We start from the raw sequence: 27,196 nt of genomic DNA on the forward strand, positions 1-27,196 counted from the left end.
CTGGTCATTCTCCTCTGACCTCTGACATCAACAAAGCACTTTCCCCCAGAAAACTGCAGCTCACTGGATATTTCCTCTACTTTCTCACCTTTCTCTTTAAACCCTAGAAATGAAGACAAGTGTTGGTTCACGCAGGACATGGTAGTCATACACCCTGCTGTGATCAGCTGATGGCCAGCTGATCCTAATTATCGGCTCCCAGCTCCCACAGCCAATCACAGCTTTCTGTCAACACAGCGGTGTATTCAAACAAGATGTACTTCTCACTAATCCCTGCTTGCATTAATGCTGATGCACCACTCTGCTGCTGCTGGCAAAGCTTAACCTCCTCCACCCCAGCCTCCTCCTTTATAGTATAATATATATTTATAGTATTTGTTGCACCCTCATATTCAGTTCCATGCTACTACGGATTCATTGCTTTTAAAGTAATTTTGTTGTATTTAATATGCACTACCATCAGTGTAACCATCTATATGGGAGTTTTTAGTCAGCTTAGTAGCTCCCTCTAAAGTCAAAGCATGCTGCTTGACTAACTCAGGGAGCATCTTTAGAGCAGAGCCTACTCTGCCGAGTAAAGCTGTATATCCATTTTGCAATGAAATGGTTAAATGTACGATCAGAGTGTTCCTGACTGAAATGGATTTGTGTGAAAATTCCAGTAGATTAGCATATCGTGAAATACTCCAGTCATCTGGTACCGACAGCCATGGCACGTTCAGTCACTTAAGTCACCTACTCCCTTCCTGATTTTCTGGTTTTGTTGCACATTTGTTACATTACTTTTAATATTAAACAAAGATAACCCAAGGAAAAACAAAATGCAGTTTTTAAATGTTTCATCACAATCTCAACCTACCTGGCCCTATCTATTTTCATCTACTTTCTAATCTGTTGCAAGCTGTTGTCCTGAATTTTTTAAAGCAAATGTGAAATGAGCCTTTGTGTTTTTCTTGCTCAGCAGTGGTTTTGGTCTTGGAACTCTCCCATGGATGCCATATTTGCTCAGCTTCTTCCCCTTGTGGGTCGTGAGACACTGTGAGGGGGGTTACCAGATGCTTTACAAAAAATATCTTAAAATAATTCAAAATAATATATTTTACCTTAAAAACAAACAAACAAAAAAAAAAACAGAAGTATAAAATTATTAAAATCATTTGGTAAGATGTATGCTGAAATCAAAGTAATAAAAACAATCCTTAAAATGTAATTTTGCACATGACATTTCTTAAATTTGCATAAATGTGTTTAACTATGTTTCAACCAAACTTAAGGTACAGGGGTCCCAGTCTCTGGCACCGCTATTTTGGGGGTCACGAACTGAAAAGTTTAAGAGCCATAATAAATTAAATCTTTATTTGAGAACTGCATTTTGTATTTACTCAAGTTATCTTTTGTCTAATATTAAAATTAATTTTAAAAAAAATCTGAAACCTGTAATTGTTTGAAATATGAAAAAAAAAGAAAAGAAAAAAAAAACTAGAAAGGGGACAAATACATTCTAGCAGCAATGTATGTTCCCCAACTCTGACATGGCCCTTGAACTTCAGCGCATCGTCTTTCCTGGAATAACATGCCTTTATGCATGGGTAGCTGCCATGTGATTGGCTGATCTGATATTTGCATTGATGAACAGCTGAACAAAAACAACAGGACAAGAAACAAACTAAGGGACCCAATCAGAATAAACCCTTCATCACCATCTTACCTTAGCCTGAAACAGGTAAGGTAAGGTGTGAAGGGTTCTTTCTCAGATGACAATGGTCATTAGAAAACGCAATCACCATGGCAACAAAAACACACTGATTTAAGCCCACTCACACAGTTTGAGCCCTACAACACCAGCACACACATGCATTACCATCATCCTCTCTGATCAGACCGCACCTGGATTCCTCAGAACAACTAATGAAGTGCTTGGCTGCATAAATACTTTTCAAGAACTCTAATAATAAAGCTATTTTCATTTATAAGTTTCAAGAAGCAATATTATCAACTAAAATATTACTTTCATAAAAAAAAAAAAAATCAAAACAGAAGCATGTGTATTTTCCAGTCATGAGTTATATGCTCCTATGACTTTTAACTGACTGATTTGTATTTGTCATTTTACAGTATTTATTGTATTTCTTATAGGTAGTGCTGCTAAGATCTCAAATAAAAGCAGCCATCTGTCATTAACTGTAAAACTATCAATCTTTTAGACACAGGTGAGCAGTCTCTTCCAGGAAAATCATTCAACACAGCTTTTTTTGTTTTTAACAAGTTAAATTTTCTGAGCAATAAAAAGGGAAAGATTTTCTATCTAAATTGAATGTAACTTTACTTTTTATGCAGCTTAGCCTGAAATGACAACCAGAAACACACAGGAGGAGGAGGAGGAGGAGGAGGAAGAGGGGGAGGAGATGGAAAGGTGAGAAGGAGGAGACGAAAACTTACCAGCTGAACAGGTCATCCTCCCCAGAGCTGGGGATAAAGTAAGGGAGGAGAGGAAGACAAAAGATGAGGGAGGAAGATTATTGGAAGACAGAGAAGAAGGAAAAATTAAACAGCGTTAGAAAAAAACATTGAAATTCAGAGAGACAGCAGCAGGTTAAACTCACTGCTTTAAATAAACTTAAACTATAAAAACTTTGTCAACTTCAAATTACAGCTGAATTATGTAATGAATAAGATTTTCAGTCCAGACAAAATCCAGAAATATTGAGTCAGTTCCCATAGTACTCAGTTTGGAGTGTGTCTGGAAAATCTCCATTTGAAGGTCCATGTACCCCTAGCTCTTTACTCTACCCCTCAATCCAACAAATATGTAGTTTAAAATGTAGTGAAGTTCAAAAAAGTATAATTACCAGTTTTAAAAACTACTAAAAAAGTACAAGTGCACAAAAAAGCTACTCAGTTACACTTGAGTAAATGTACTTATTTTCCACCCCTGGTTTAAGCTAATGCTGTTATTTAGCGAAAGTGCCTTATTTTCTTTCAAAATAAAAGCATGCTTTAATTCAGAGAGGAAGTTAAGTACTCCTAGCTCAATAAGGATAAACTGCAAGGTCAAAGTATAACAACAAACATTTCTCAAAAAACTTAATCTGAATTCCTGAGTAGTGGAAATGTGAAGAGGGAATTTGATTTTAATGCATGATACTTTACCCTTTTTAGACTTTATTGATAAAACCTTGAGCACTTTGATCTTTTACCTTTATTTCTGGCATGTTGTGTCACTTTTCAGGGGATTGGGGGGTGGGGGGTCATGTCTTAGGAGGTTTTAAATAACCTTAATTTTCCTGTTTGTTTCATGTTGCTTCTGTCCTGTGACCATAATGAATGTTGTAATCTCACTGACTACAAAAAAAATCTACCTACAGGTACAAATAAAGTAACCTGAACCTGAACCTGGATCACTGAATGTCAATTGGTCATTTTGTACATGCATTCCTACATATTTCTTAACATTTCAGCGTGTAATCCTGTATTTGACGGAACAAGCACTTTTGCACTGAAGCACTTAAGAATAACCTGGCATGATTTGCTTCATATTCTCATTAAGGGCTTAAAATTTATTTTAAAATGCTAAATTCTACTAAATTATATTCAAAAATGTCATTAATACTGATTACTGATACTGAAATTAAATATCTAAATTCATTGAATAATTGTAATATTGGAGAAATTTAAGTCACACACAGCTTTAGATATAAATGGAAAAATTTATGCAATTACACATAAATAAAAGTAATTATTTATAGAAACACAAAGGCTGTTTGCAGTCACATGATCTGGATGATTGCTGAATGTCAGATGGGGGGCAGGAAGTGAAGAACACCAGAGAAGCATAAAAAAGACAGGAAGAAAGTTAGTACGTTAAAGCTTTAAATGGACCTGCACACTGCAATTTTCACAAGAAAATGTATACATTCATTGGATATGAGCCCTATACCTCACAAAAAAGGGATTTTTTTTCCACGGGTTAACCAATTTATCAGAGGTGGAGGGGATCAATATCACATGATTCAGGCCTGTAGACGTACAAGTCTAGCCAGATAATGACAGACACTGGTCCTGGCAAGTCTTATACTAGGCTAGGGGCTACCTATGTCCCTTTAACAGTGTTTCTCTTTAGTTTTGTCATAAACATGCAAATAAACCACTGAAATTATGATAAATAACCAAAAAAACCTGGTGGTGTCTGTAATGATGTACTGTAAACAAGCAAGCCTAATCCATAAAACAGCTTTTATGAGAGCCACAGTAGCTAGCTCTCGTTTGAGTGCCAGTTTTCTTTTTTCCCATGTTTTTTTAAATACACATTTAAAAGCCAAACTGAGACAAAATGAAGAGCCATTTAGAACCAAAAAGATTCTTAATTCTGAGTTGAGCAAGATGATTACATCTCTAAAAAGAGATGGATTTCCCATCACAATAAGAGGCTGGACGGCCCTCTGCAGTGGAGTTTGAATGGTTGGCACAGATGTTAACAGCATAAAACTTTGGCTTTTTTAAACTGTATCTCAATGCAGAAATCACTTCCTGTCACCTATCTGGAGTGAAAATATAATGTAAAAGGTGTGCTATAAATCCTCTATCAATAAGAGGAAAACAAAAAACTATACAATAGTAAAATGTTCACTTATGAAGAAATCAAGAAATAGTAATTATGTTGTAGTTATTATAGAATAAAATACAGAAAAGAAAATTTAAAGGAAAAGAAAAAAAAAACAACATATGAACACTCCCAAACAAGATAAGTTATAAAAGTGTCCTGAAATTTTAGTCAAAAAAAAAAAACAAATGACCAAAGATGACAGAACGTAATAAAAAACATAATAATAAACCCAGAACAGTGGAAGATGAATGATGCTACATGCAGGATCCACAGATAAATCACACCTGACCTGAGGAAATTAAGAAATAAGATATGATCCACATATGGATGAGACACTGGGAACATAAACTGTCAGTTTAACTGCAGCAAAAACTGTCACCGTAAATCCTCCTGAACAACACTCATCTCTAAGCCAATAGCTGTTGCTTATTTGCAGCGTCTACCTCACTTACTTTAAACTGGTTTTAGTCGTCTCCGTCTTCACCGGCTGCTCCTGGTTCGACTGAGATGTCCTCTCTTGGTGGGAGAGGTCTGAGGGCGACGAGCTGTAAGACACACACAAATACACACACACACACACACACAACCAAAACAGACAAAAGGAATGAGTGGCCAAGAATGTAGAGAGCAAAGACTGAAAACATTTTTAAACACAGTTTCCTGCCACTTTGTGAGTGTAGGTTTGTGTGTAAAGACAACAGGCTCTGTTCTGCTTGTTTATCATGTCTAGCAGTCCTCAGATGAGGAACAGGGCGCTGCAGGGACATCAGTTTTTACCACCTAAACTTCTAATGAAGCCTAGCATTAGTTCATGCAGGGCACAGTGGTCATACGCCCAGCTGTGATCAGCTGACGGCCAGCTGCTCCTAATTATCGCCTCCCAGCTCCCACAGCCAATCACAGCTCTTTCTCTCAACGCAGCGGTGTATTTAAATATGACATGCTTCTCACTAACTCCTGCTTGTGTTGAATGCTGATGCACCATGCTGCTGCTGCTGGCAAAGCTTAACCTCCTCCACCTCAGCCTCCTCCTTTACAGCATAAAGCCTGGTGCACCCTCATATTCAGATTCATGCACCTATGAATTTATTGCTTTTGAACTAATTCAATTGTATTCAGTATGCATTTTCAAAAATGCATCTATCCATATGGGGGTTTCTAGCCATGTGCTCCCTGGAAAATTGTAGCATGCTGCATGACTAACCCAGAGGGCATTTTAAAGGTCACATATTTTACCCCTTTAAGACAAGTTTATATTGGTCTCAGAAGTCCCTAAAACATGCATAGGAAGTTTGTTTTTGAAAAAACACTCCAGTATGGGATTACTGCATGTCTAAAAACCCCTCTATTTCAGCCCTGCTCAGAACGAGACGCTTCTGTGTCTGTGGCTTTAAACTTTAATACGCTGTCTGACTCCGCCCCTGATCGCGCCCCTCTCAGGAAATGGATGTGGCTTAGTGGATGTGGATCTGAGTCCTCCTCTCCACTGCCAGCTGAGAGAAGGATCAGGAGAGGAGGGCGGAACCTTCTTCCAAGTGGGGAAGGCCAACTGAATCTGGGGGCAGTGCTAACTCTCCATGGGTCACGATATGTGCGGTAGAATCACAAAGACTGAACCGAGAGGCCCTGATTTTCTGTGGAGTCTGTCACAGGCACAGTTCCCAGTCTTAGAAGCAGATGTGAATAGAGAAAGTGGAAATTGTAGGTTAATTGCCTCCTTCAAGACAAACTGACTGTAGTGATCAGTGAGGCCTGCAGGGGGCACTAGACCACGCAGACAGAGCTCCTGTCTGCAGCTCTCAGGTCAGTCCAGGTGTTACAGACCTGCCGGTGGCTGACTGCTCTTCAGAGATGGAGCTGGCTTTGGAGAAGAGTCTGGACTTCCTGCCGAGACCCAGAGCGGACATGTGGTGACTGAGGAAAGAGCGACCCCTAGGGTTCAGGAGGAAGAGATAGAGGAAGGGGGAGGGAAACACCAAGAGGTAAATCAGAGATGGTAACCCACCACCAAGTCAGCAGAAGTAAGAACAGACCCAGAAACACAGCAGGAGCAGGACTAGACAGTTGGACTGTAAAATTCTGACGTTAACGTTAAATTTCAGTAATTTTGTTACCAGTTTTATTTCTTAATAAATGTGTCCAACTCTGGTGAGGTAAATTCACTTTTTTTCATCTGCACACAACTTTTCCAATCTCTTAGAGCCATTGTCCACAGCTGCCATTTGTACTGGCAGCACCAGTAGCTTCCATTTAAGAGTGCTTCTGTTTATTGTTGCTGGGTTACAAAAGGTGACTTCCACTTCTCCCAGTAGTATCCATAACATTGCTACAAAATAGTTCTGTGTTCTTACTACATAATTTCTCAAGGAGAAAAAACACCAAGAAAACATGAAAAGGAATCCTGTCCTGACATTAGCAGCAGCTGTAGACCTTGAAACTTTACCCCTGAGAAGATGAGTTTCTTTTTCACCATCACTGCTGACATAGCTTGACATGACGCATGCAGCAGTGTTTTAAAATTTTGACTGTTTTCAACCCAGAATGCTGTGCAAATACAGCTGATGCTAAGGGCATTCGTTTTGTGAGTGCTGCCATCTCTATAAGCCCTGGCCATGAACATTAGGCCCTATATCTGCTGATTACTCCAATCAAATATGCTGTAAATTTATGTCCTATAACAAGCCGAAACATCCATACTTCACTATTAATGAAGGAGAAGCTTATCCATCAAACAGTTCCTGACAAGGATCATTTAATAGAATCAGTTGAAGACAAACTGGATTAGAAATTACCAGTAATCTGAGGATCTGACACAGGAAAAGAGACTTATTTTAAAGACTTTGAAACAGGTCAACAGAGTTAAAAATTCCTGCTCTGGAGGAAGTGATGATTGCAGCACAGCATCAGTCTTTAAGGTCCAGATTTGACCCAACCACTCTGTTCTGTGAATACTAACCTTAATGTTGGACTAAATAAAAAGAAAATTTGGCCCTCATAACTCCTGATAAGACGACAGCTGTTTGTGCAGAGTGCAAACATGAGCAGAAATGTTCTTCATGTGCCCACAGAGGACAAACATTCCTGCTGCTTGAACTCAGAGAAAATCTGTTTCCAAATAAAACACGTTCCCTCGTCAGCCTGTCGGCCTAAACTTGGTCAAATTCAGAGCGCAGAGGGCGAACAGACTGACTGTAAAACCAGGAGGAGGGATTGAATCAACCTATGCCCTGGTTCAAACATGTTTGCTTTCATCAGGAAGTGAAGATTGTTTATAAAAACAAAGATTAAATGACAGACACAAGGGCAGGTATAGATTTTGTCTTGAGTGATTACTCACGGGCTCGTCGGTGACTTTACATCTTGCTCTGTTGCTATGGTACCATTGGAGGCTGAGTGGGGAGGCAGAGGAGAACCTCTCTGTGATCCGGACGGGCTGGAAGCAGGGCTGCCGGGTTCGGATATCAGTGGGGATGAGGCCCTACTGTCCGACCCTGCCGTGGGACTGGGGGAAGAGATGGCAGGAGAAACAGCGGGAGAGATAGCTGGAGAGATGGCAGGAGATATGGCAGGAGATATGACAGGAGAGACGGCAGGAGAGATGGCAGGGGAAATGGCAGGGGAAATGGCAGGGGAAACAGAGGGGGAGAGGAAGGTATTCTCTGTGGTGGGAGGGAGGATTGCTGTTGGGACAGGGGAGGAAACTGATGGAGAGGGGAGGAGGTCAGGCATGTTTTGGCTGGAGGAGCGGCGATTCTTTCGCCCCTCCTGCTCGCCAGTGCCCATCTTCCTTCTCTCTTTACGGAGGTGAGGAGAGGAGTCGTCCATGTCACCGTCCTCGTACCTCAGAGCTGTCTGCAGCACAGAGACAGATTTGTTACAGTTGGTGTGGTTTCATAATGACACTGCTGTTGCTGAGCTTCTCCTTACCTCATAGATGGTGAACTGAGCCCTCAGGTCGGGCTCTGTTCCTCTGTTGTTCATGTGTTTGAAGATGATCGTCTCCATCCCCAGCTGCTCCAGACTGTCTGTCACATCGTAGAACGAGTCCTGGTCCGGGAGCACGGCTAAAGTCTGAAACAAACATGGAAGTGTTCATCAATAATCTGTGGTGAAATGGATTTAAAATGTCCTAACTTGTAGGAGTTGTAAACAGTTTTCCTTAGGCCGAACACCAGAATTTGAAACTTTAATAGTTCCCCAAAAAATCACGCTATACTAGAAACCTGTTTCATACAATGAACTCTGCTGCCTCTGGCAGCACATCACCCCTACCCTCATCCACCTCCACTCCTAGGTAGATCCCGAATCAGATACAAAATCCTCCTCCTCACTTACAAATCCCTTCATGCCCTCACCCCTCAGTACCTCTCTGACTTCCTTCATCCATATACCCCAACCCGGAGCCTCCGGTCCTCAGACGGTGGCCTTCTCACTGTTCCCACCACCTACGGAGACAGAGCGTTCAGGACTACAGCCTCCATCCTCTGGAACTCCCTTCCTGAAAACATCCGCAATGCTCCATCCTTGGACACTTTTAAAAAACTCCTTAAGCACCACCTGTTCACCACAGCTTCTCCTAATCCTGCTCCCTACATACACTCTTCTCAGTCTCTTCTGTAAAGCGACCTTGGGTCTCATGAAAGGAGCTATATAAATCCAAGCTATTTTTATTATTACTATTACTATGATGATAAAAAACGAGCCACATCCAGTATTGAATAATATCATGATTTTCATTGCTAAAAATTGTAGGCTCGCTGGAAACTGTCAAAACTGCACCAAAACTTTAACAGTGTTTTAGCATTTTTAGATATACCTGCCTCCAGGCCTGCCCACAGAACTGGCTGGCCCCTGAAAACCCCAGAGAATGGGCCCTCACCATTTGATATTTACTAATGATGCTACTGATCAAAGCATGTGCATTGGATCAGGAGCATTAGTGCTAGTGTCACGGCAAACAGCCCCTTCATTTTGGAGTGAAAGGTGTCAAACACTTATTGAGTTCTTAAGTTGAAAGTATTTATTCGTGCTATGTTTTAAAACTCTTTTCATCATTTTTCCACCTATTTTTTAAAACTTTGAACCAGCTTCTGGTACTCGTTGCCCTTGTTTGTCACTTGTAACCATTTTCTTGCCATTTTCATCCATTTTTGCCACTTTTTTGCTACTTCTTGCCAATATCTGTAACTCCTTTTTATCCAGTTTTGCTGCTTTAATCAATTTCTTCTGCTTTTTGCCAACTTTTTGGCCATTTTCAACCCATTTTTATCACCGTTAGCCCATTTCACACCTTTTCGGCCCACTCCTGCAATTTCTACCACTTTTAACTGACTTTTGTTTACTTTTGCCACTCCTTTTTTGCCCTGTTTTGCCCATTTTAACCCCATTTTTGCTGCTTGTCACCCCTTTTTGCCACCTTTTAAATGCTTGTTGGCCACTTCTGCCTCTTCCAACCCAATTTGCCAATTCTTAGCCACTTCTTTTTGCCCATTTTTGCCACCTCTTTAGGCCACTTTTAACCCATTTTGCCCTTTGTTCTCCTGTTTGCTTCCACACATGCCAAAACACTTTGTAAACCCTTGTTTTCAAAAGTGTTATGAAAAAATTTTTTATCATTTTATTTACTCATTCCTCTCCTATGCATGTCTTATGAAACTGTTGACCAAAATCTAGTTTTTAGAAAGACTCAATACCTCAAATAACATTGTTCACAAGTCTTTTTGGATGGAACATTTTGACAACTTCAGCTTGTAGTAAGGTATTTGGATGAGACCATTTCATTTTCAGACTGTGGGCCGGAACTGGATCTCAGTTTTAGTAGTTAGATTAGGGATGCACAATAGCAGCATAATATCAGTATTGGCAGATGTTAGCTTAAAAGGCTGAATATCAGTATCAGCAGGTATAAAATTTCTGCCGATATAATATCGGCCATACATATCAGCTGTATTAAACATATGTTAGCCTTAAATATCAGTAAAATGCACAACTGTACCATCAGCTACAGGTGGTTGCCACGGGAACCACATGTTCAAGGGGGCCCACCATGAGCCCTGAACAATTTGAATGAAACACCAAATACATAAAGCCACCAGACTGTCTACCTCCCTGCTACTCTCTCAGCTGGGCTTAATTTTTTTTGAGTTTCTGTGACAGACTTAGTTAGTTATAGTTTTTGGTGCCCCCTGTGGCCAATGCAGTACATAGTGTCTGAATGAGTTTGGCCTTCACACAATAATGCTAATCTTTGCGATAGAAAATGCTTGGAAAGGCTTTTTGGCAGTGCAGTTAATTGGTTAGCAGAAGTGATTGGTTGTAAACCTTGTTGACTGTATGATTATTGTGTTAAATCTCTTCATTACTGTCTTTTTGCTTTTTCATCATGTTCAACACATTTAAGTTAAATGCTTGTCAGATATGTTACACTTTGCTAGACTGTCTGCTGATGACTTTTCTAAACCATAATAAACGTTTATTTACCTTGTTGATGAGCGTCATTGCAAACATGAGCAGCTCTGTGTCTGAGCCATTTCTCTCCTCTAAGACTTCCATCAGGTAACTCCATGGCTTCACACCTGCAACACAAACACACACAAACACACACACACACACACACATTCAAAGATTGAATTCTATGATGGTGCAGTGACACAATGTCTGCTGTTCCTTGAAAGAGAAAGTGAAAAACTATACGTTTTGGTGAAACAGCATTTTTTGTTATTAAAAAAAAAGAGTATTATATAAAAGCCTTCACTGTACAGCCTTTACTAACTATATCAAGAGCACCACTACAGTTTGCATATGGCATTATAGGCATTTGCATTGACAAGCACTCCCATAAAAATTGTCATGTAGAAAGTAAACAATCACCCTGCAACTAAATAAAACCTAAGTTTCAATAATACTTTCACTGTGGCTCTGTTTTCTACCTACATGGACTAAAAGGTAAGATGCTGTGTATACATTACATTGTTGTCAGTCACAGCTTGTGTGTGTGTCTCATGTGTGTGTACCTCTCTTTTCGTCCACTGTGTTGACAGCGTTAATGAGCAGAGGACTGTTGGACTCTGAATATTCCACAAAGACGATGAGCAGCTTCAGAGTTGTCTTCACCACCAGACGAGACTGCAGACACAGAAATGTTAAAAGTCTGACCACCAGGGGGAGCCGCAGCTCTGCTCTCATGTTTAAACCTCTGAGTCACTTCTACTGAGGAAACTTTGAAACTGTATCTGAGCTGAGTGATGACAGGATTTAAATGTCAACATTAAAGGGTTATTACACAGTTTCTAAACCTGACATGCAATTTCCCATGTCATTTACTTGGCAACACGTTGCCATTTTTAATGTATGAGGTTACAGGTAACATTATCACCAGAAAATCAGAATTTGCTTCACTGTTAATTCAGCCTCAACTCCAAAAAAGTTTGTGCGCTGTGTAAAATGTCAATAAAAACAGAATGCAATGACTTGCAATAAAATACTCACAATAAAACCAAAAAAACATATCAGATTATCAAACTGACATTTTACCATTTCATGAAAAATGTTAGCTCATTTTGAATTTGATGGCAGAAAAAAATATCAAAAAAAGTTGGGACAGGGCAAACAAACAAACAAACAAACAAACAAACTTGAAAAGACTGGAAAAAATTCAGAAAAATGTTTAACATCACATTGCCAAGAATGTGATTTTATGTTAAATGTTTTTCTAAACTGCCACTACAGTCAATAATATCATCAAAAGATTCAGAGACTCTGGAGAAATCTGTATGCAAGAGACAAGGTCAAAGGTCAGCACTGGATGCCTGTAAACTTTGGGCCATCAGGCACAACTCTGCACTGGAAATCACTGCATGGGATCAGGAACACTTCCAGAAATCACTGTTGCTCAACACAGTTTGCTGTGCCATTCAAATGCAAGTTAAAGCTGCATCATGAAGAAGCCCTATGACACCGTCTTGTCTGGGCCATAACTAACTTAAATGGACTGGGGCAAAATGGAAAACTGTTTTTTGGTTAAATGAAGCAAATTAGATTTTTTTTTTGGAAACCAAGGATGCTTGACTGCAGCATCCTGTAGAATAAAGAGGAGATGGATCATTCAGCTTGTTTTTTAGTGCACAGTTCAAAAGCCTCCATCTCTGAAGGTATGGGTTTACATTAGTGCCTATGGTGTGGGCAGGAAAGATACTATCAATGCTGAAAATTATAAAGAGGATTTAGAGCATCATATGCACCTATCCAGATAATGTCACTTTCAGGAAAGGCCTTGACTAGTTTAGCACCCTAAACCACATCCATGACAACAGCATGGCTTCATAGTAGAAGAGTTCGGGTGCTGAAGTAGCCTGCCTGCAGTTCAGACCTTTCACCAACAGAAAACATTTGTAAGATTTTTGTATTTATGATGCGCAAAAGAAAACCCATAACTGTGGAGCAGCTAGAATCCTACATCAGTCAAGAATGGGACAACATTCCTCTCCCAAAACTCTTGCAACTGATCTCCTCACTACCCAGATGTTTAAAGATGGTTGTTAACATAGGGGATGCTACACACTGGTAAACATGGCCCTGTCCATACTTTTTTGGCATGTGCTTCTGCCAATAAAATTCAAAATGAGCTGATATTTTTCATTTAATGTTAAAATGTCTCAGTTTTAACAGCTAACATGTTTGTCATGTTCTATTGTGAATAAAATATGGATTTATGAGATTTGCAAAAAGTTGCATTCTGTTTTCATTTACATGTTACACAGCACCCCAACTTTTTTAGGAATTCTTCTTCTTTTAGATTCTGAAATAAATTGGGATTTTTAAGAGGGTTAGGCAGTGAGCTGTTATTATTTTGATGTCATTCAAAAACAAACCTGCAGTATTTTAATGTGTTTACAGACTGGCTCCATCAGTACAACCAGTACATGATTCAAATGATCCGACATAAACTGGCCAGCATGGCAGATTGGATTTTAACAGAAAGAATTATTTTTAGTTTTGTGTTTTACTGACTCACCAGACTCCCCGACAGTGTGTACAGCCACTGCACTGTCTCATTGTGGTTTATCACTCCATGCATACCGTCCACAAACAGCATGATCTGACTGAGAGCTGAGAGACAGACAGAGAGAAAGAGAGAGACAGGTCAGTGTCGGCTCTCTGGTTTCCACAGACAGCTCCAGCAGATCCAGAGGAGCCTGTAATCTGCAGGGCTGACTCAGCTCTCTGTGGGTTTGTTGGACGTGTGAAGCTGTAGCTCTGAGTTTCCATCACACCGAGCTGCTGCTGCTGCTGAGATGATCACAAACCCAGCTGATGAAGCTTTAGCGTGGAGGATTCCGAGTGTGGGGGTATCAGCCTCGACTGATGTGTGGGCTCTTGACATGGCTGTGGCTTGTGTTTGTGGACAAGAACTAGTTTATTCATTTACAGCGTCCAAAACAAATTTCCCCATGTGGACATTTCAGCATCTTAATCCAAGATGGATCTTGTAATTATCAGACTTATCTTGTGAGGCTTCATCATCCCCCTGTGATACCTCTAGAATGGGTTCTTTTTAGTGTTTTTGGCTTATCGGACTTTTACTGGACCACCATGTTCTCATCCACAGGCTAAAACAACTGAGCCTGAACCAGCTTGGGTCTCTTCCTCATAAAAATAACTTTTTAATTCTCTCTGGAGGGGATTGTGATTCACACACAGTAGTTATGTCATGTGGTGTTCCCCAGGGTGTGATCCTGGGACTAGAGCCACTAATGATCAGTTGCCTTATCCTTATCAACATTTCACATGAACATGAAGGTCTTTGGACTGTAGAGTGGCATTTTGGTAAAACAGACATTTAATTTGTGTGCTATCAAGTGCTTCATCTTCATATATCAATACAGTACAAGCTTTCCTTGGTTATTTTAAATGTAAAAAGAGACATATGTTACTCTTTAAGAAAGTTAAATTGTTCTCAGAGGTCCCCAAAACATGCCTGTGAAGTTTGTTGCTGAAAAAACACTCCAGTGTTGGATTTTTGCATGTCTAAAAACCTCCTCTGTTACAGCCTTTCTCAGAACAAGCCATTTCTGTGTGTGGCTTTAAATGTTAATGAGCTGTCTGACTCCGCCCCTGACTCTACCCCTCTCAGGAAATGGATGTGGCACTCCTGATGTTACAGACAGTTTTATCCAACGTTCAGGACCTGACTGGAACCATCAATCTCCCAGTTCAAAGTCAGCAGGGTAAACCCACTGAGCTATCCAGCATCTCAGCTGGCAACTGGGAGGAAGATCAGGAAGCCCAGCCAAACCTGGGAGCGGAGCTAACTCCCCACATGATGTCATGAGGGTAAAATCTGAGAACAGCTTGTTTCAGCACACATTTTTTTGAAGGGTGGAGAAAGAGAGGGTGGGGGAAATGGATTTTTCTGGTAATTGAGGGGATTGTGGACGGGCCAGGGGCACATATTTTTGTTAGAAAAGTCTGAAAAATTGATTTTTGCATAATATTTCCCCTTTAAATTGTTGTATTTGACCTCTTTTTGACTGCTACAACTAAACTTTACTTGACAAGATAAACCAAGAGGCTTTGGGGAAAGTATGTCACTGCAGAGTTGACGCTGTGGTTTTGGTGGATCTATGGTTTCACACATGGATCTGCAACTGTTGATTCTCAGATTTTGTTTTGTCCCACAATCACTTGCAGTAGCAGTGAAAGTGAAATTTGTGATCCTCTAAATCTGAGACTAGAGGAGGGTTGCGATTCTTTTCAGTCAACTGAAAAAGCCTCGTTCTTGTGACAAAAGATACCTTTCAAGTTTCCTCCAAAGTAAAAGAATGATGGAATTTTCAAGCTGATATTTTTCCCCACCATGTCAAGTAATATGACTTGCACATCTTGGTTGTTCTTTCAAAGCTTTGGATATGGATCTATCCATATGGATGGATATGGCTCTCCTGATCCACCTCCAGCTGAGGATCAGGACAGGAGGGAAGAGCGTTCTTCCAAGCAAGGAGGGCAGACCAAACCTGGGGGCAGGGCTAACTCCCTACATGACATCATGAGGGGAAAATTTGAGAACGGCTTGTTTGAGCACACATTTACTGAAAATTTGGAGAAAGACAGAGGAGGGAATGGATTTTTCTGATTCTTGATTCTCCTCTGATTCACATATTTTTGTTAGAAAAGCCTGAAAAAGTGCATTTTGCATAATATGTGACCTTTGAAGCTAAACACCTTTTTAATCCTGAAGAATCAAAACCTTTCACTGGTTTCTTAGTTTGAGGACCTGTTATAATCAGGATTCACTTCAAAATGCTAGGATTTGTTGATTGAGAAGAGCTGGATTAGGGAGTGAACTGTGTTTCCGTGGTGATAACCAGTAGGAAGAAACAGACCACAAGCTTTTTACAGCTCCCAGGGACAAGAGTCTCACCTCTCAGGATGTAGTTCTGGTAGTTAGTGTCGGCCTCTGCTCCAACTTTGATAAAACACGTCAAACCTTCAGACGCCACAAACTCTGGAACCAGGTCTTTATCATCCTGCAGACAACAAACAGAACAGACAGGATCTATTAGTTTTGTACTGTTTGAGCTTTAATTACCCTCCTAGTTTTCGTTGTTTTGTAAATGTGTGAAATCAGCAATACAGCTTAGAAATAAGGTGTGTTACCTGGAAGAGCTGTTTAAGAGAGAAGAGAGAGCGTCGGAGCTCTGGACCCTGAGAGTTATACAGCTTCTCTGAAACACAGAAGAAGAAATACATGAGGCCTCTTTATCTAAAAACCAATGTGCTAATACTGTTTTTCATTGGTAAAGATGAGTCAGTGTCATCACAATGTAGTATTAATAATGGTGATTAGACTTGACTTGAGTTTCCATTACATTTTCCTAGTACTCTGACTACTTCTTACACACCGGTCACACTTATCCATTCACTCCACATTCACACACTGATGGCAGAGGCTGCCAAAAGGAGTGGCCATCAGTTTGATTATACAACATTCACACGTCACTGACACATGGGGGGCAATGTGGAGTAAGTGTTCTGCCAAGACACATTGACATTGATGCAGGTGAAGACCCTGGGGTACTTCCTAGTCGTCCGATCTAAGCTAGCCATCCATGTCATTCCATCCCCAGTTTAAAAATCCATGACCCGTTTGGGCCAACAGGTAATGAATAACCATGGAGTCCCTGACAGATATTTTGTTTAGGTCTCTTTGCATCAGAATTGTTAAAATTACACAGTAAGCCTCACTCAGTCGTCTGCAGCATTCACAGGGTAGCAGACCTGTCTGTAGAGCAGCTGAATGATGAGTTTGTTCAGCTGTGAGGCCTGCTAGCATTAGCACAACTGAAGGTTAACTCTCCTGAGGAGTGAAGAGTGAGTTTCTGTTTGCTGAGGCAAAGTTGGCATCGGCTCTCAAATGACAAGTGTGAGTGATGAGCAAAGGTGATCAGTGGGTGTGATGAGCAACAGGTGAGTAAAGCAGCACAGCGAGGGGGACGGGGCAGCTGCTGTAGAGCCTGCTTTCAGTTGACTGGCAGGTATGTGCAAAGGGAGAGTGAGATGGACAGTAAAAACCATCCCTAGGTGACCCAGTTTACCTGGATTATAATTGTACATCAAATTTAGAGAGAAAGTTACTTCTAGAGTACTAGGGTTATGAAGTCAGTTCATGCTACTTTTATCTGATTTTTGCAATTTGTAACCCATTCCTGCTACGTTCAAAATCAAATTTCACCACCATATCCACTTTATTTATTTATTTATTTTTTGCCATTTTCAACCCATTTTAAATGTGTTTTTAAAGAAATGGGGATTTACATTTTTAAGAGGCTATTTACTATGGCAAAAAGTATTTAAAAAAATATTACTTAAAGAGTTGTTATTATTCAGATTAAATATAAACTATGGATATCAGAGCTTAACTTTACAATTGACCATGATTTTGCTGACCTCAATGGTCCCCCAGTTCAGCTGGGCCCCAGAAAACTCCCCCATTTATACCCCCTTATGGGCAGCCTATTCTGCACATGACTATTTTTGATTGTGCCACCACCTTCAGGTACAGTGGGGGCCCCCGGTCAGTGGCTCTTTTATTTTAGGGGCTGTGGGCTGAAAAGGCTGAGAACCCCTGTTCGAAATAATTGATGAACAGGACATCATCTTAGTACTGCTACAGAAAATACACCCAATAATCTGCCAAAAATTGTTGTTTTTGTCACTGACAGACTCAGATTGTTGTTCTAAGTGTGTAAAAACTTCACAGAGATTTTGGAGGGAAAGACAGTCTGTCTTTAACAGGAATGCCAGTTTATTGCTCTCTGTAAATCCACTAGACCACATTAGTAAAGACAAAGATTTGACCTCACAGCACTTCTGATCTACACCCGTGCTGACCTTTTACTACGTTTGCTGTTATTGTGTGATTTTATAGCTTTTAATGGTTGGTTTGGGATTAATTCCATGGGTGGGCTATGGCAAAGCTAAAGTCGGAAACACTAAACAAGGAGCCGCCTCTTTGAGGGGAGGGTGATTTGGGGGGCTTAGGGAAAGGCATGAAACTATTTCCTGTTTGTTTCTGTGAGGACCCCTTACTCATTCTGCACTTCAGCAGAAACTATGACGACATCAGCGTTTACACAATAAGTTATAAAAGTGTTTAAAAAAGGGGGTGCATAGAAGACAGAAGGACCAGAGTGATGTAACACATGAAAAACGCAGATAAAAATGTGTTTAAATAGTATTTGATAGACTGATGTGTAAACACTGCTCAGTTGTTTTTGGTCCACTCAGGATGAACTGTCATCATCAGGCAAACATTTTTATTGTCCAGTTGTTTGGTTTTAGAAATACAAACTATTTTCAGTCCTTAAGCCTCTATCTGTCTTTGTGTGTGCTGCTAATTAGCTACTTTTAGCATGCTAACACAAACAAGAACAGTGATTGTGAACAAGTTAGCATCTCAAACAGCCAAGTGCAGTGTACAGAGTCACCGAGCCTAGCATGCCTTAGCTGATACCAGCTTTTTTGTTACAGGCATTGTTTTTAGCACTTCAATGAGCTGACTCAGACAGGATGTGATGTTAATGCAAAGTTCAAGAAACAAACAAACTGCAGACTGGAGACCATATCAGGAAAACATTAAGGCAGATCATGAGAGAGAGATTCTGATACAAATCAAAGCACAGAAAAAAATGAGGATCTGAAACAGAAATAAACACACACAGGCGTGCGTGCATAGACACACTGTAATCACTGGTTGTCATAGCAACATAAGTCATGGGAGTCCATAAATCACAGCCTGAGATTTCAGAGTGAATAGAAACACTGTCATCAATTAGTCTCTGAATTTTGCAGCCTGTTGCACCAGCGGTGTGATTTCTATCCAGGTCCTGGTTTAAAGTTTACTCTGAACCTGATCATGTCGAAAATAATCAGCTTGTACTTTAAAGTGTCACTGTTGAACACAAGGATCTAATATAAGTATTGGCAATAAGGTCATCACTGAAACCAAACAACTGAGTGTAAAGAAAGAAGCACACCAACACATCAAAAATATAGAAATTGTACAACAAAATTTTTTAAATGAGATATGTTTGAAAATATAGTTGTTTAAACCATATTTTTATAGGGGTGGGGGTCCAGGGGATAAATCATTTCTTCTTGGGGGAGGCTCACCCCTACACTGGGCCATCTGCATCCCCCGAATTTTAATTGTGAAGGCAACCAGCTGATTGATCTGTTAGTGCTATAAGAGAGAGAGAGAGAGAGAGAGAGAGAGAGAGAGAGATGCATTACTGTTTTATTCTCATTCTAATATTAAGAAGTAAAACTCAATAATCAGCAGAAAAACAACTTTGGGATCACAGAGATTCTGCACATTATGATTCTATGTGCTGAGCCGGGTTCTGAGTCAAATATAGGTCTAAAATAATTTGCTAGTCTGCACAGTAAGTCCTGAAAGTTCACAGCACACTGGTATTGGATCAGTACTTGGTATCAGAAACGATAGAACAAAGAAAATGGTATTGGAATAGCTCTACTCAACAGTACATGAAAAATTAAAAGCTTACCAAACCTTCTTCTGCAGCAAAGTTAATATGTTTTCAGACTTTTAATCTCATTGCTATCATATCCTGACCAGCTGCTGCAGCCTGCTGTGACCTCAGATAACCCCTGGGAGGACTTAAGATTTCAACAGTTAAAGAAATGTATTTTAGTGAGGTTATAATTAAACTGCTGTTGTTCTATGTGGTGAACTGAGTCAGGCTTTGAGTCAAAGGGGTGTCCTCTGTTGTTGCTTCAGCCAGAACTAGAAAATAAATGCTGTTCTTCCATTGAGTTACGTTAAAAAATCCCTACATTTATTCTCTGACACGGCCACAAGCTACAGGCTGCATCTTAAAGCTTCCCAAGTTGTTCAGCATCTTCAGCGTGACATCGACGACACGTTCCTCTGAGAGTTTGCTTGAAAATTCTCCTAGTGCATGAACGTGGCCCAGCTCCAAGATACATCCGTGACATGGTAGAATAAATTAATCAGCTAAAACCCTCAGGACAGCTGCAGCAGTCTGATTAGAAAGTTATGAAGTTTTATTTTTAACTCTGTAAAGCACTTTGAAATGCTTTGAGGATGGATGGATCTTTATAAATAAACTTTGCCTTGCCCTTTACTGGATCTGATTGGCTTAGAGATATTCTAACTGGTACTGGTTACTGGATGATAACAGGCAACAGCTGGACCAGTGGTTCTCAACTTTGGGGTCGGGACCCTCTTGGGGTTGTGAGAAACTTGGAGGGGGTAACCAGATGCCTTTAAGCAACTAAGAATGTTTTTTGCACAATTTGAGCCATTTTTGCTTCTTCTTACTCATTTTTGCCATTTTACACCAAATTTGCCACATTTTAACCTCTTTTCATCACATTTTCTTGCAGATTTTTGACCCTTTTAGTACATTTATGCTACTTTAATCCCATTTCTGCCACTTCTTAATCATATTCAACACCTTTTCTAGATATTTTTCCCACTTCTAACACATTTTCGTCTTTTTTAAGCCTTTTCCACCACTTTCCCCACCTAATGTTGCCTCTATTGACCCATTATTATCACTTTTAACCCCTTTTCACCACATTTTATGCCAATTTTTGCCAATTTAAATACATTTCATTGTTTGTCATGCCTATTTTTTGCCGCTTTTTAATCCCATTTCACCATCTTTTCCCATCCATTTCAGCCACTTTAGAGCCAATATAGACACTTTTAACTCTTTTTTTAACCACTTTTTATGCCCTTTCATGCCAATGGCACCCCAATTCTGCTACTTTTAAAATCCCATTTCACCACCTTCACCACCATTTTTTTTCTGTCATTTTTAACCCTTTTAATTTCTGATGTTAAATTAAAGGATTTACATTTTTAAGATGACTATACCATGGCACACACAAAAAAAAAAAAAAAAAAGAGTTTTGCTTTGATAACAGTGGCTATTATTCAGGTAAAAAAATAAATGTGGTTATCAAAGATTGATAATAATGGACCATAATTTTGCTGACTTCATGTTGGGCCCCAGATATCGCTCCCCTTTATCCCCCTTTATGGAAGGCCTTGTCTGCACATGACCATTCTTGATTGTGTATGGCTGTGTTCAACCACCTTCAGGTTCAGTGGGGGTCCCCAGTCTCTGGCACCTTTATTTTGGGGTTTGCAGGCTTAAAAGTTTGAGAACCACTGCTCCAGACAACAAGGAAGTGCAGCACTCACATCTTTAACACACACAGAGGCAACTGCCCTGATGGGGGAGGCCAATCTGTGCCAGGATGTTTGTGTGGAAAGGAAACAGAGTTAGGGCATAAATTACCACATCAGATACAGCAGGAAGAAAACTCCTTTCAACAACAAAAACCTTGTCAAGAAAAGGAGCTCTTCTGAACTGACCGTGTGGGCTAACAGGATGTGTGGCTGCAGGATCATGAGATGAAACAAGAAAAAAGATGTGCAAAGTCAGCTGTTTTATTTAATAACAATGATAAAAATATGATTATTATTAATGAAAAAAATATTATAATCATTAATAATAATATCATCGATAATAATAATAATAACAAAAATAATAATAATAATAATAATAATGCAGGTTTGGCTGCCCTCTGAACAGACTGGAGTATGAAATAAAATAGTTTTTAGCAGCCCTTCTCTGGTTTCTGCTGTGCTGACGTGACAGATACATTTATATGAGGGATAAATAAACTGATGAGATCCAGCATCCTGTTTACTTTTGAGTTAATAATCTGGAGATAAACTCCAACAAAAATCCCTCTTTCTAACTCTGCAACATGAAGTCCCAAAAAATACTTGATACAACTTTTTACAAACAGAGTAATTCCTGAAAACTTCCCAACATTGTTCTGGTGGGTTGAACTGACTGGTTTACACGCCGTACTAAAGAGTCAAATGCACCTCCTAGAGAATCAACTTGAGGTCAGCTGCTAAAGCCAAGTAATCCACTGTTCTGTCCTAGTTCAAAATGTCTTTTTAAAATATGTTTTTGTGGGCTTTTTGCCGAAATTAGATAAGACAGCTGAAGAGAGACAGGGAATGTGAGAGTGAGGGGAAAACATGCATCAAAGATGAGCTAGGATCAGGAATCGATCCCGTGACCTGTGCATTGAAGACTGTAGCCTCAGTATTTTGGCACCTGAAATTAATGTTTGCAGCCTGGTTCTGATCTGGTTCTGATAAGTTCATCTCTTTATCATTAAAAACTAAAAGGGATTAAAATAAACAAAATTTATTGCATTACTGGAGGTAATTTACTTTAAAATAGTATTTAAAAATGTCTTTTCAGCACTGGTGGTGAGAAAAAAAAAGTTGTCACAGGACATGGAGGTTGTTGCAACAATTTGAGTTGTTGATTCATTAAAATGAGTGCTAAAGAGTGTAAATCGCATGTTTTTGGTAATTAATCAGAAGCAAATAAACGATATCAATCAAAAGAACAAAACAATCTACAGCTGAGTCTACGTCTGTAGTTTGTACAGAATACTTTTAATTTGAAGGGTTCCTGGCACGCTTCCACTACACACTGAATCACTTGTAGGAGGGCTGAACAATTCTGGAAAACAATCTATAAATCTAAATCTAATGCAATTTTTCCCCCAGTATTGTGATTTGATACGTGATTATTTCTAAAGTTCCTCATCTTATGCATTTTCCAATAAACACAAGCAATGAATCATTCTATATTAAAACAAACACAATATTACATTAAAGAAGGGCTGAAAATTTTGAAAAAATAACGTATTTTCTGATGATTTGGCTAGTGTAAATCGAATTCACATTCTCATACGCAAAAAGAAAAACAACAACAAAAAATGGCACTTAAGTAATTGTATGATATGTAATGCATAATGTTTCTGCTGCAAAAAAATGTTTGTAATCTGGTATTTTAATACATATTCAGGTTAAAGAAATATTGCAGCTTCTGCGATTTGAAAATTGCAGCGGGCGTTATTGCAATTTAATCTGATTTGCAATTAATTGCCCAGCCTTAACTTAGTAGGAGGGATTATTGAGGTAAAACTTAGGAGCAATGGCAGGGCTTGATATGCAGCCAACATGCAGCAAACTCATGCTTAGTGTGAAAGCAGCAGGAGCGGAAACGAGCGGCACATACGTGCAGCAAAACATGCAGCCAATGTGAGACATGCCATCAGGATGACAAGCTAGAGAGGCAAGATGGGTGTTTAAAGCTGGGTACAATGTGCGTTTTTATTCAGTTCAGACCCAAACATTCAGTTGCACGACTCACTTGGACCTATGGTTGACTTTCAGTCTGATCAAGTGTTTGTCGTGAAGCGTACAGGTAGACACACCTGCTAACCACAGCTCATTTAACTGCTCTCAGCTGGTTGGATGAATTTCTATCATGTTAGATATTTTGGCTGCACAACTGCACACACTCACTTGGTGAGAGCAGTGTAAACTGTTGGAACCTGTCTGAATGCCTTCTATATTTTGTGCCTTCTTGAACTCTATTAAAGGAAATAAACAATCAGAAAACAAGCTTACCTGCAGACCTCCAGAATATTTGTCATTATGTAGCGGCTAGTTGTATTTGCTGATGACGCTGGTATGATGGTGTGTGAGATTTTGCCGCTGTATTTACTTATTTGAAACATGAAAACGAGACAACAGATGTGACTTCAGCCCTGACTATTCAAAAAAACTCCACTGGCGATTGTTAGAGTACAGGTGAGTTGGACGGTACAATGCCAGCACATAAATCATGAGCGTTGGTCACATGTCACACGCACAGTGTGAGCTGACATTCCACCATGACTGTTATGGAGTCAGCTTGAAATTGCACGGTACCCAATTCAGGCAACTAAATTACCATATAATCTCTGTAACGAGGTATAGGCGAGATAACCCTGTGGTCTTAAACCCCCATGGCGGTCTGTCAACAGCCATGACCACCAGCACAGCAGCCTCTATTTACCACTGAGTGTTCCAGCATGATCTATAATCAATAAACCCTGAATGTTACAGCCTTTGTTTCTACTCAACAACCTCAGCAGCTCTGCAAGGAAGGCATCATGATACAGAAATAGCAGTTAGTTATACAAGGTGATGATGAATACTCTAACAGTCTGCTGTAAACTGACTGTACAAACATGTCGCAGGAGGGCGACACATTTTTACCCTGACGCAGTCAATTCATCTTCATGACAGTCATAAAGACATCAGCACAAACAGGCAGGTGAGATTCCTGAGATTAACAATAAACTTCAGATCATTTCTCATCACTGATTCATCTGCAGAAAGAAGATCAATCCATGAGTGCTGCAAATCCAGTCTGACTCCAGAGAGGACTAATGCAGAGAGGATTGCTGCATCTTTTAGACACATAGATGCAGGATTTCTGTACACTTAAAGATCTCCTCTTGGATTTAAAATACATTTCTAAAAACAAAGAACTAAAGTTTGAACAAAGGAACACGTGTTCCTCTCTGGAGGCTTTCAGAGGCTAAACTAATTACACGTTTTTATAACTGTTCAGTGGGAGAAAAAGGGCCGATGTGACGTATCATTTCAAACTAAATTACACACAAACACACGACAGATGAGGAGTCTGTGATATTCTCAACAAACAGTCAGAGGCTCAGAGGTAACGGAGCTGAAAACAGGACGATGTGGATCCCTGCAGAGCCGCTGTTCTATGTTTAACAAGAAGACAAATAAAGCCCAGAGCGGGGATGTTAAACAGCAGCTGAGTGTCACTGAGGAACAAAGGCCGGTTTGTGTTTCACATGAATCGGTCCATGTAAAGACTCGCAGACCGTCCCACCATCTGGGCTGTAAAAGATGCTGCTGAATGGACAGAGACCGTCGCAAAACACGTCACCATTGAAACTGCAAGGCTCAATCACTGCAGTAAAACAAAAACATTACGTCATTAGGTATTATGAGCGCCAACACACAGGCAGACAATTTCCTCTCCTTTCTTTATATTGACTGGATCAAAAATGTAGATTTTCTGTCTCCTACTATCTCAGTTTTTGCCTAGATATCACAAATTCAAAACTTATGCAGAACTAGGGCTGAACGATTTGCAAAAATAATTGAATTGCAATTTCCCCCCCCAAATATTGTGATTTAATTTACGATTATTCTTGGTTTGATCTTATGTACTTTTCAACAAATTCAAGCAATTAATCATTCCATAAATAGGATCATGAGTATTAAAAACAATGAAACTATTTCTGAAGCAATTAATCCGTACTAGCATTAGTAGAATTAATTTAACTCTAAAATTTTAACACTAGGGAAAGAGTAAATTTTACACCAGTATAGGGTGGGCCAATATACGCTCTGATAAATTTAACTTTTTAAGTGTTGCTTTAATACCACAACATTTACTATGCATTAGAAGTGGATTTTTAAATTTTAAAGGTAAAAAGGCCGTTATTCCATCTGTATCTATGTTATATTGCTGAAAAAAGCAAGAATGTTTCTTGTCCTAACAAATGGATTTTGACAATTTTCATTTTAAATAAGAAACTTAGCACATTATAACCACTGGTTAGCTCGTTAAGTGAGCAAATTAACAACCACGTGTTTGAGAGTGCTTATCATTGACTTTTTGAGCAGAAGGAGAGCCACACTCACTGGTTAAAAGGTAATATTCCAGTCTGAGGTTTTTTTGTTCATCAAACTGATAAGTCTGAGACAGGGTTTCAAAACTTTTCAGCGCATGACCCAAAAATAAAAGCACTAGAGACCAGCAAAATCCACAGGGTGCAGTTTAGGATGTTTTTTTTTGTAGAAATTCTTTACATTTACACACTCATTTCACATAATAACTAAGGTTTTATTTGAAATTTAAATGATTTAAGGATCTTTGTACAATAATGGATAAAACATACCACATTAAACCATTTTAAAATTCTCTTTGTTTTTGGGAAATATCCTGTGACCCCTCCATAAGTGTCTCAAGACCCACCAATGGGATCTTGACCCCCCACTTTGGGAACCACTAGTCTAAGGTACTACATTTGGTTTTGGCTCCTTAGGCCTACTTATGTGTCTGTGTCTCTGCTTTGAACTTTGATGGATTGAGTGCTGCAGGCAAGACTGCAGAGGAGGAACACTATGGTGACTGTGGCTCAGTATGTAGAAGCGGGCATCCTTCAATCAGAAGGTGTAGGTTTGATTCTCAGCTACTGCAGACACATGTTGGCATGTCCTTGGGCAAGACACATAACCCAATTTGCTCCCACTATGAATGGGAATAGCCAATACTGATGGTTAATGTCTCCATTAGCAACCTCTGCCATCAGTGTATGACGAATGAAAAACTCTAACTCTCTCTTTCTTTTAAGTAGGAGTCCCACTACTAGAAAAACGCAATACAAGCTCCAGTAATAATTAGAATATGAATGGTATGATAACTGTGGGGGAATTTTATCAGTTAGAATTAATACCAGTTACTGTTCCATCTCTATTTTGCATATTGGTGTATCTAAGATTTCCTGAACAGTCTTTAATGAGACTTACGTGCACATTTGTGGGTAGACGTAATTCAAAACTTAATTATGAGGGAATCAACAAGTGGATGATTTGATCAAAACCTGACAGAAGTAATACCTGGAAAACAGGAGGATCTTCTTAACTGCCAATTTAACCCTTTACCTACTGAGCCGGCGCCAGCGCTGTGTTTTATATGTCCGGAGTATTATTACCGTAACTCTGTCAAAGTTTGTCCAATCAGAAAAATTCCAACAGCGTTGGAAAGCTGAGAATTGTGGGCATGCGCACAAATATGGTTGACTACGGTACTCACAACCGTAAGACGTGGGCGTTCACAGCAAAACACCATAGCAAAACACCAGAAGTATAGCGAGACTGCTACACAGATTCTCAACTCCTCGAAAGTTTGCTCAATCTAAAAAATTCCATGGCTGACAGAGAGCTGAGAATCTGTGCTTTCCGGCAATATATGATGTGTGGTATATATATTATGGTAATGTCGAACAGCACTGAGAAAACAGCAGCTTTGGCAGAAGACGAGTGAGAAAGGAGAGTGAAGGAAGAGAGTAAAG

The 27,196-nt window shown here is 39.7% G+C and overlaps 1 protein-coding gene across 6 annotated transcripts in view; it reads right to left on the reverse strand.

The window, feature by feature from the left end:
- The window catches only part of fhod1 (formin homology 2 domain containing 1), an 88,054-nt gene that overhangs the window by 20,753 nt on the left and 40,105 nt on the right, over nt 1-27,196 (reverse strand). The window contains exons 1-11 of one of the 6 annotated variants that reach the window (XM_041783744.1): nt 19,274-19,310; nt 16,259-16,326; nt 16,023-16,128; nt 13,617-13,711; nt 11,617-11,728; nt 11,084-11,178; nt 8,531-8,674; nt 7,941-8,455; nt 6,428-6,535; nt 5,056-5,148; nt 2,440-2,466 (exon numbers count right to left, since the gene is read on the reverse strand). In XM_041783744.1, the coding sequence (XP_041639678.1) occupies nt 2,440-2,466; nt 5,056-5,148; nt 6,428-6,535; nt 7,941-8,455; nt 8,531-8,674; nt 11,084-11,178; nt 11,617-11,728; nt 13,617-13,711; nt 16,023-16,128; nt 16,259-16,326; nt 19,274-19,295 (1,385 nt within the window). In that variant the 5' untranslated portion in view covers nt 19,296-19,310. Of the gene's footprint in view, nt 1-2,439; nt 2,467-5,055; nt 5,149-6,427; nt 6,536-7,940; nt 8,456-8,530; nt 8,675-11,083; nt 11,179-11,616; nt 11,729-13,616; nt 13,712-16,022; nt 16,129-16,258; nt 16,327-16,846; nt 17,134-19,273; nt 19,311-27,196 lie in introns of those variants that run through there. The other 5 variants (XM_041783735.1, XM_041783703.1, XM_041783717.1 and 2 more) reach the window with 5 other exon arrangements.

The sequence above is a fragment of the Cheilinus undulatus genome, linkage group 1, assembly GCF_018320785.1.
Source record: "Cheilinus undulatus linkage group 1, ASM1832078v1, whole genome shotgun sequence".
In the NCBI taxonomy this organism is placed as follows: domain Eukaryota; kingdom Metazoa; phylum Chordata; class Actinopteri; order Labriformes; family Labridae; genus Cheilinus; species Cheilinus undulatus.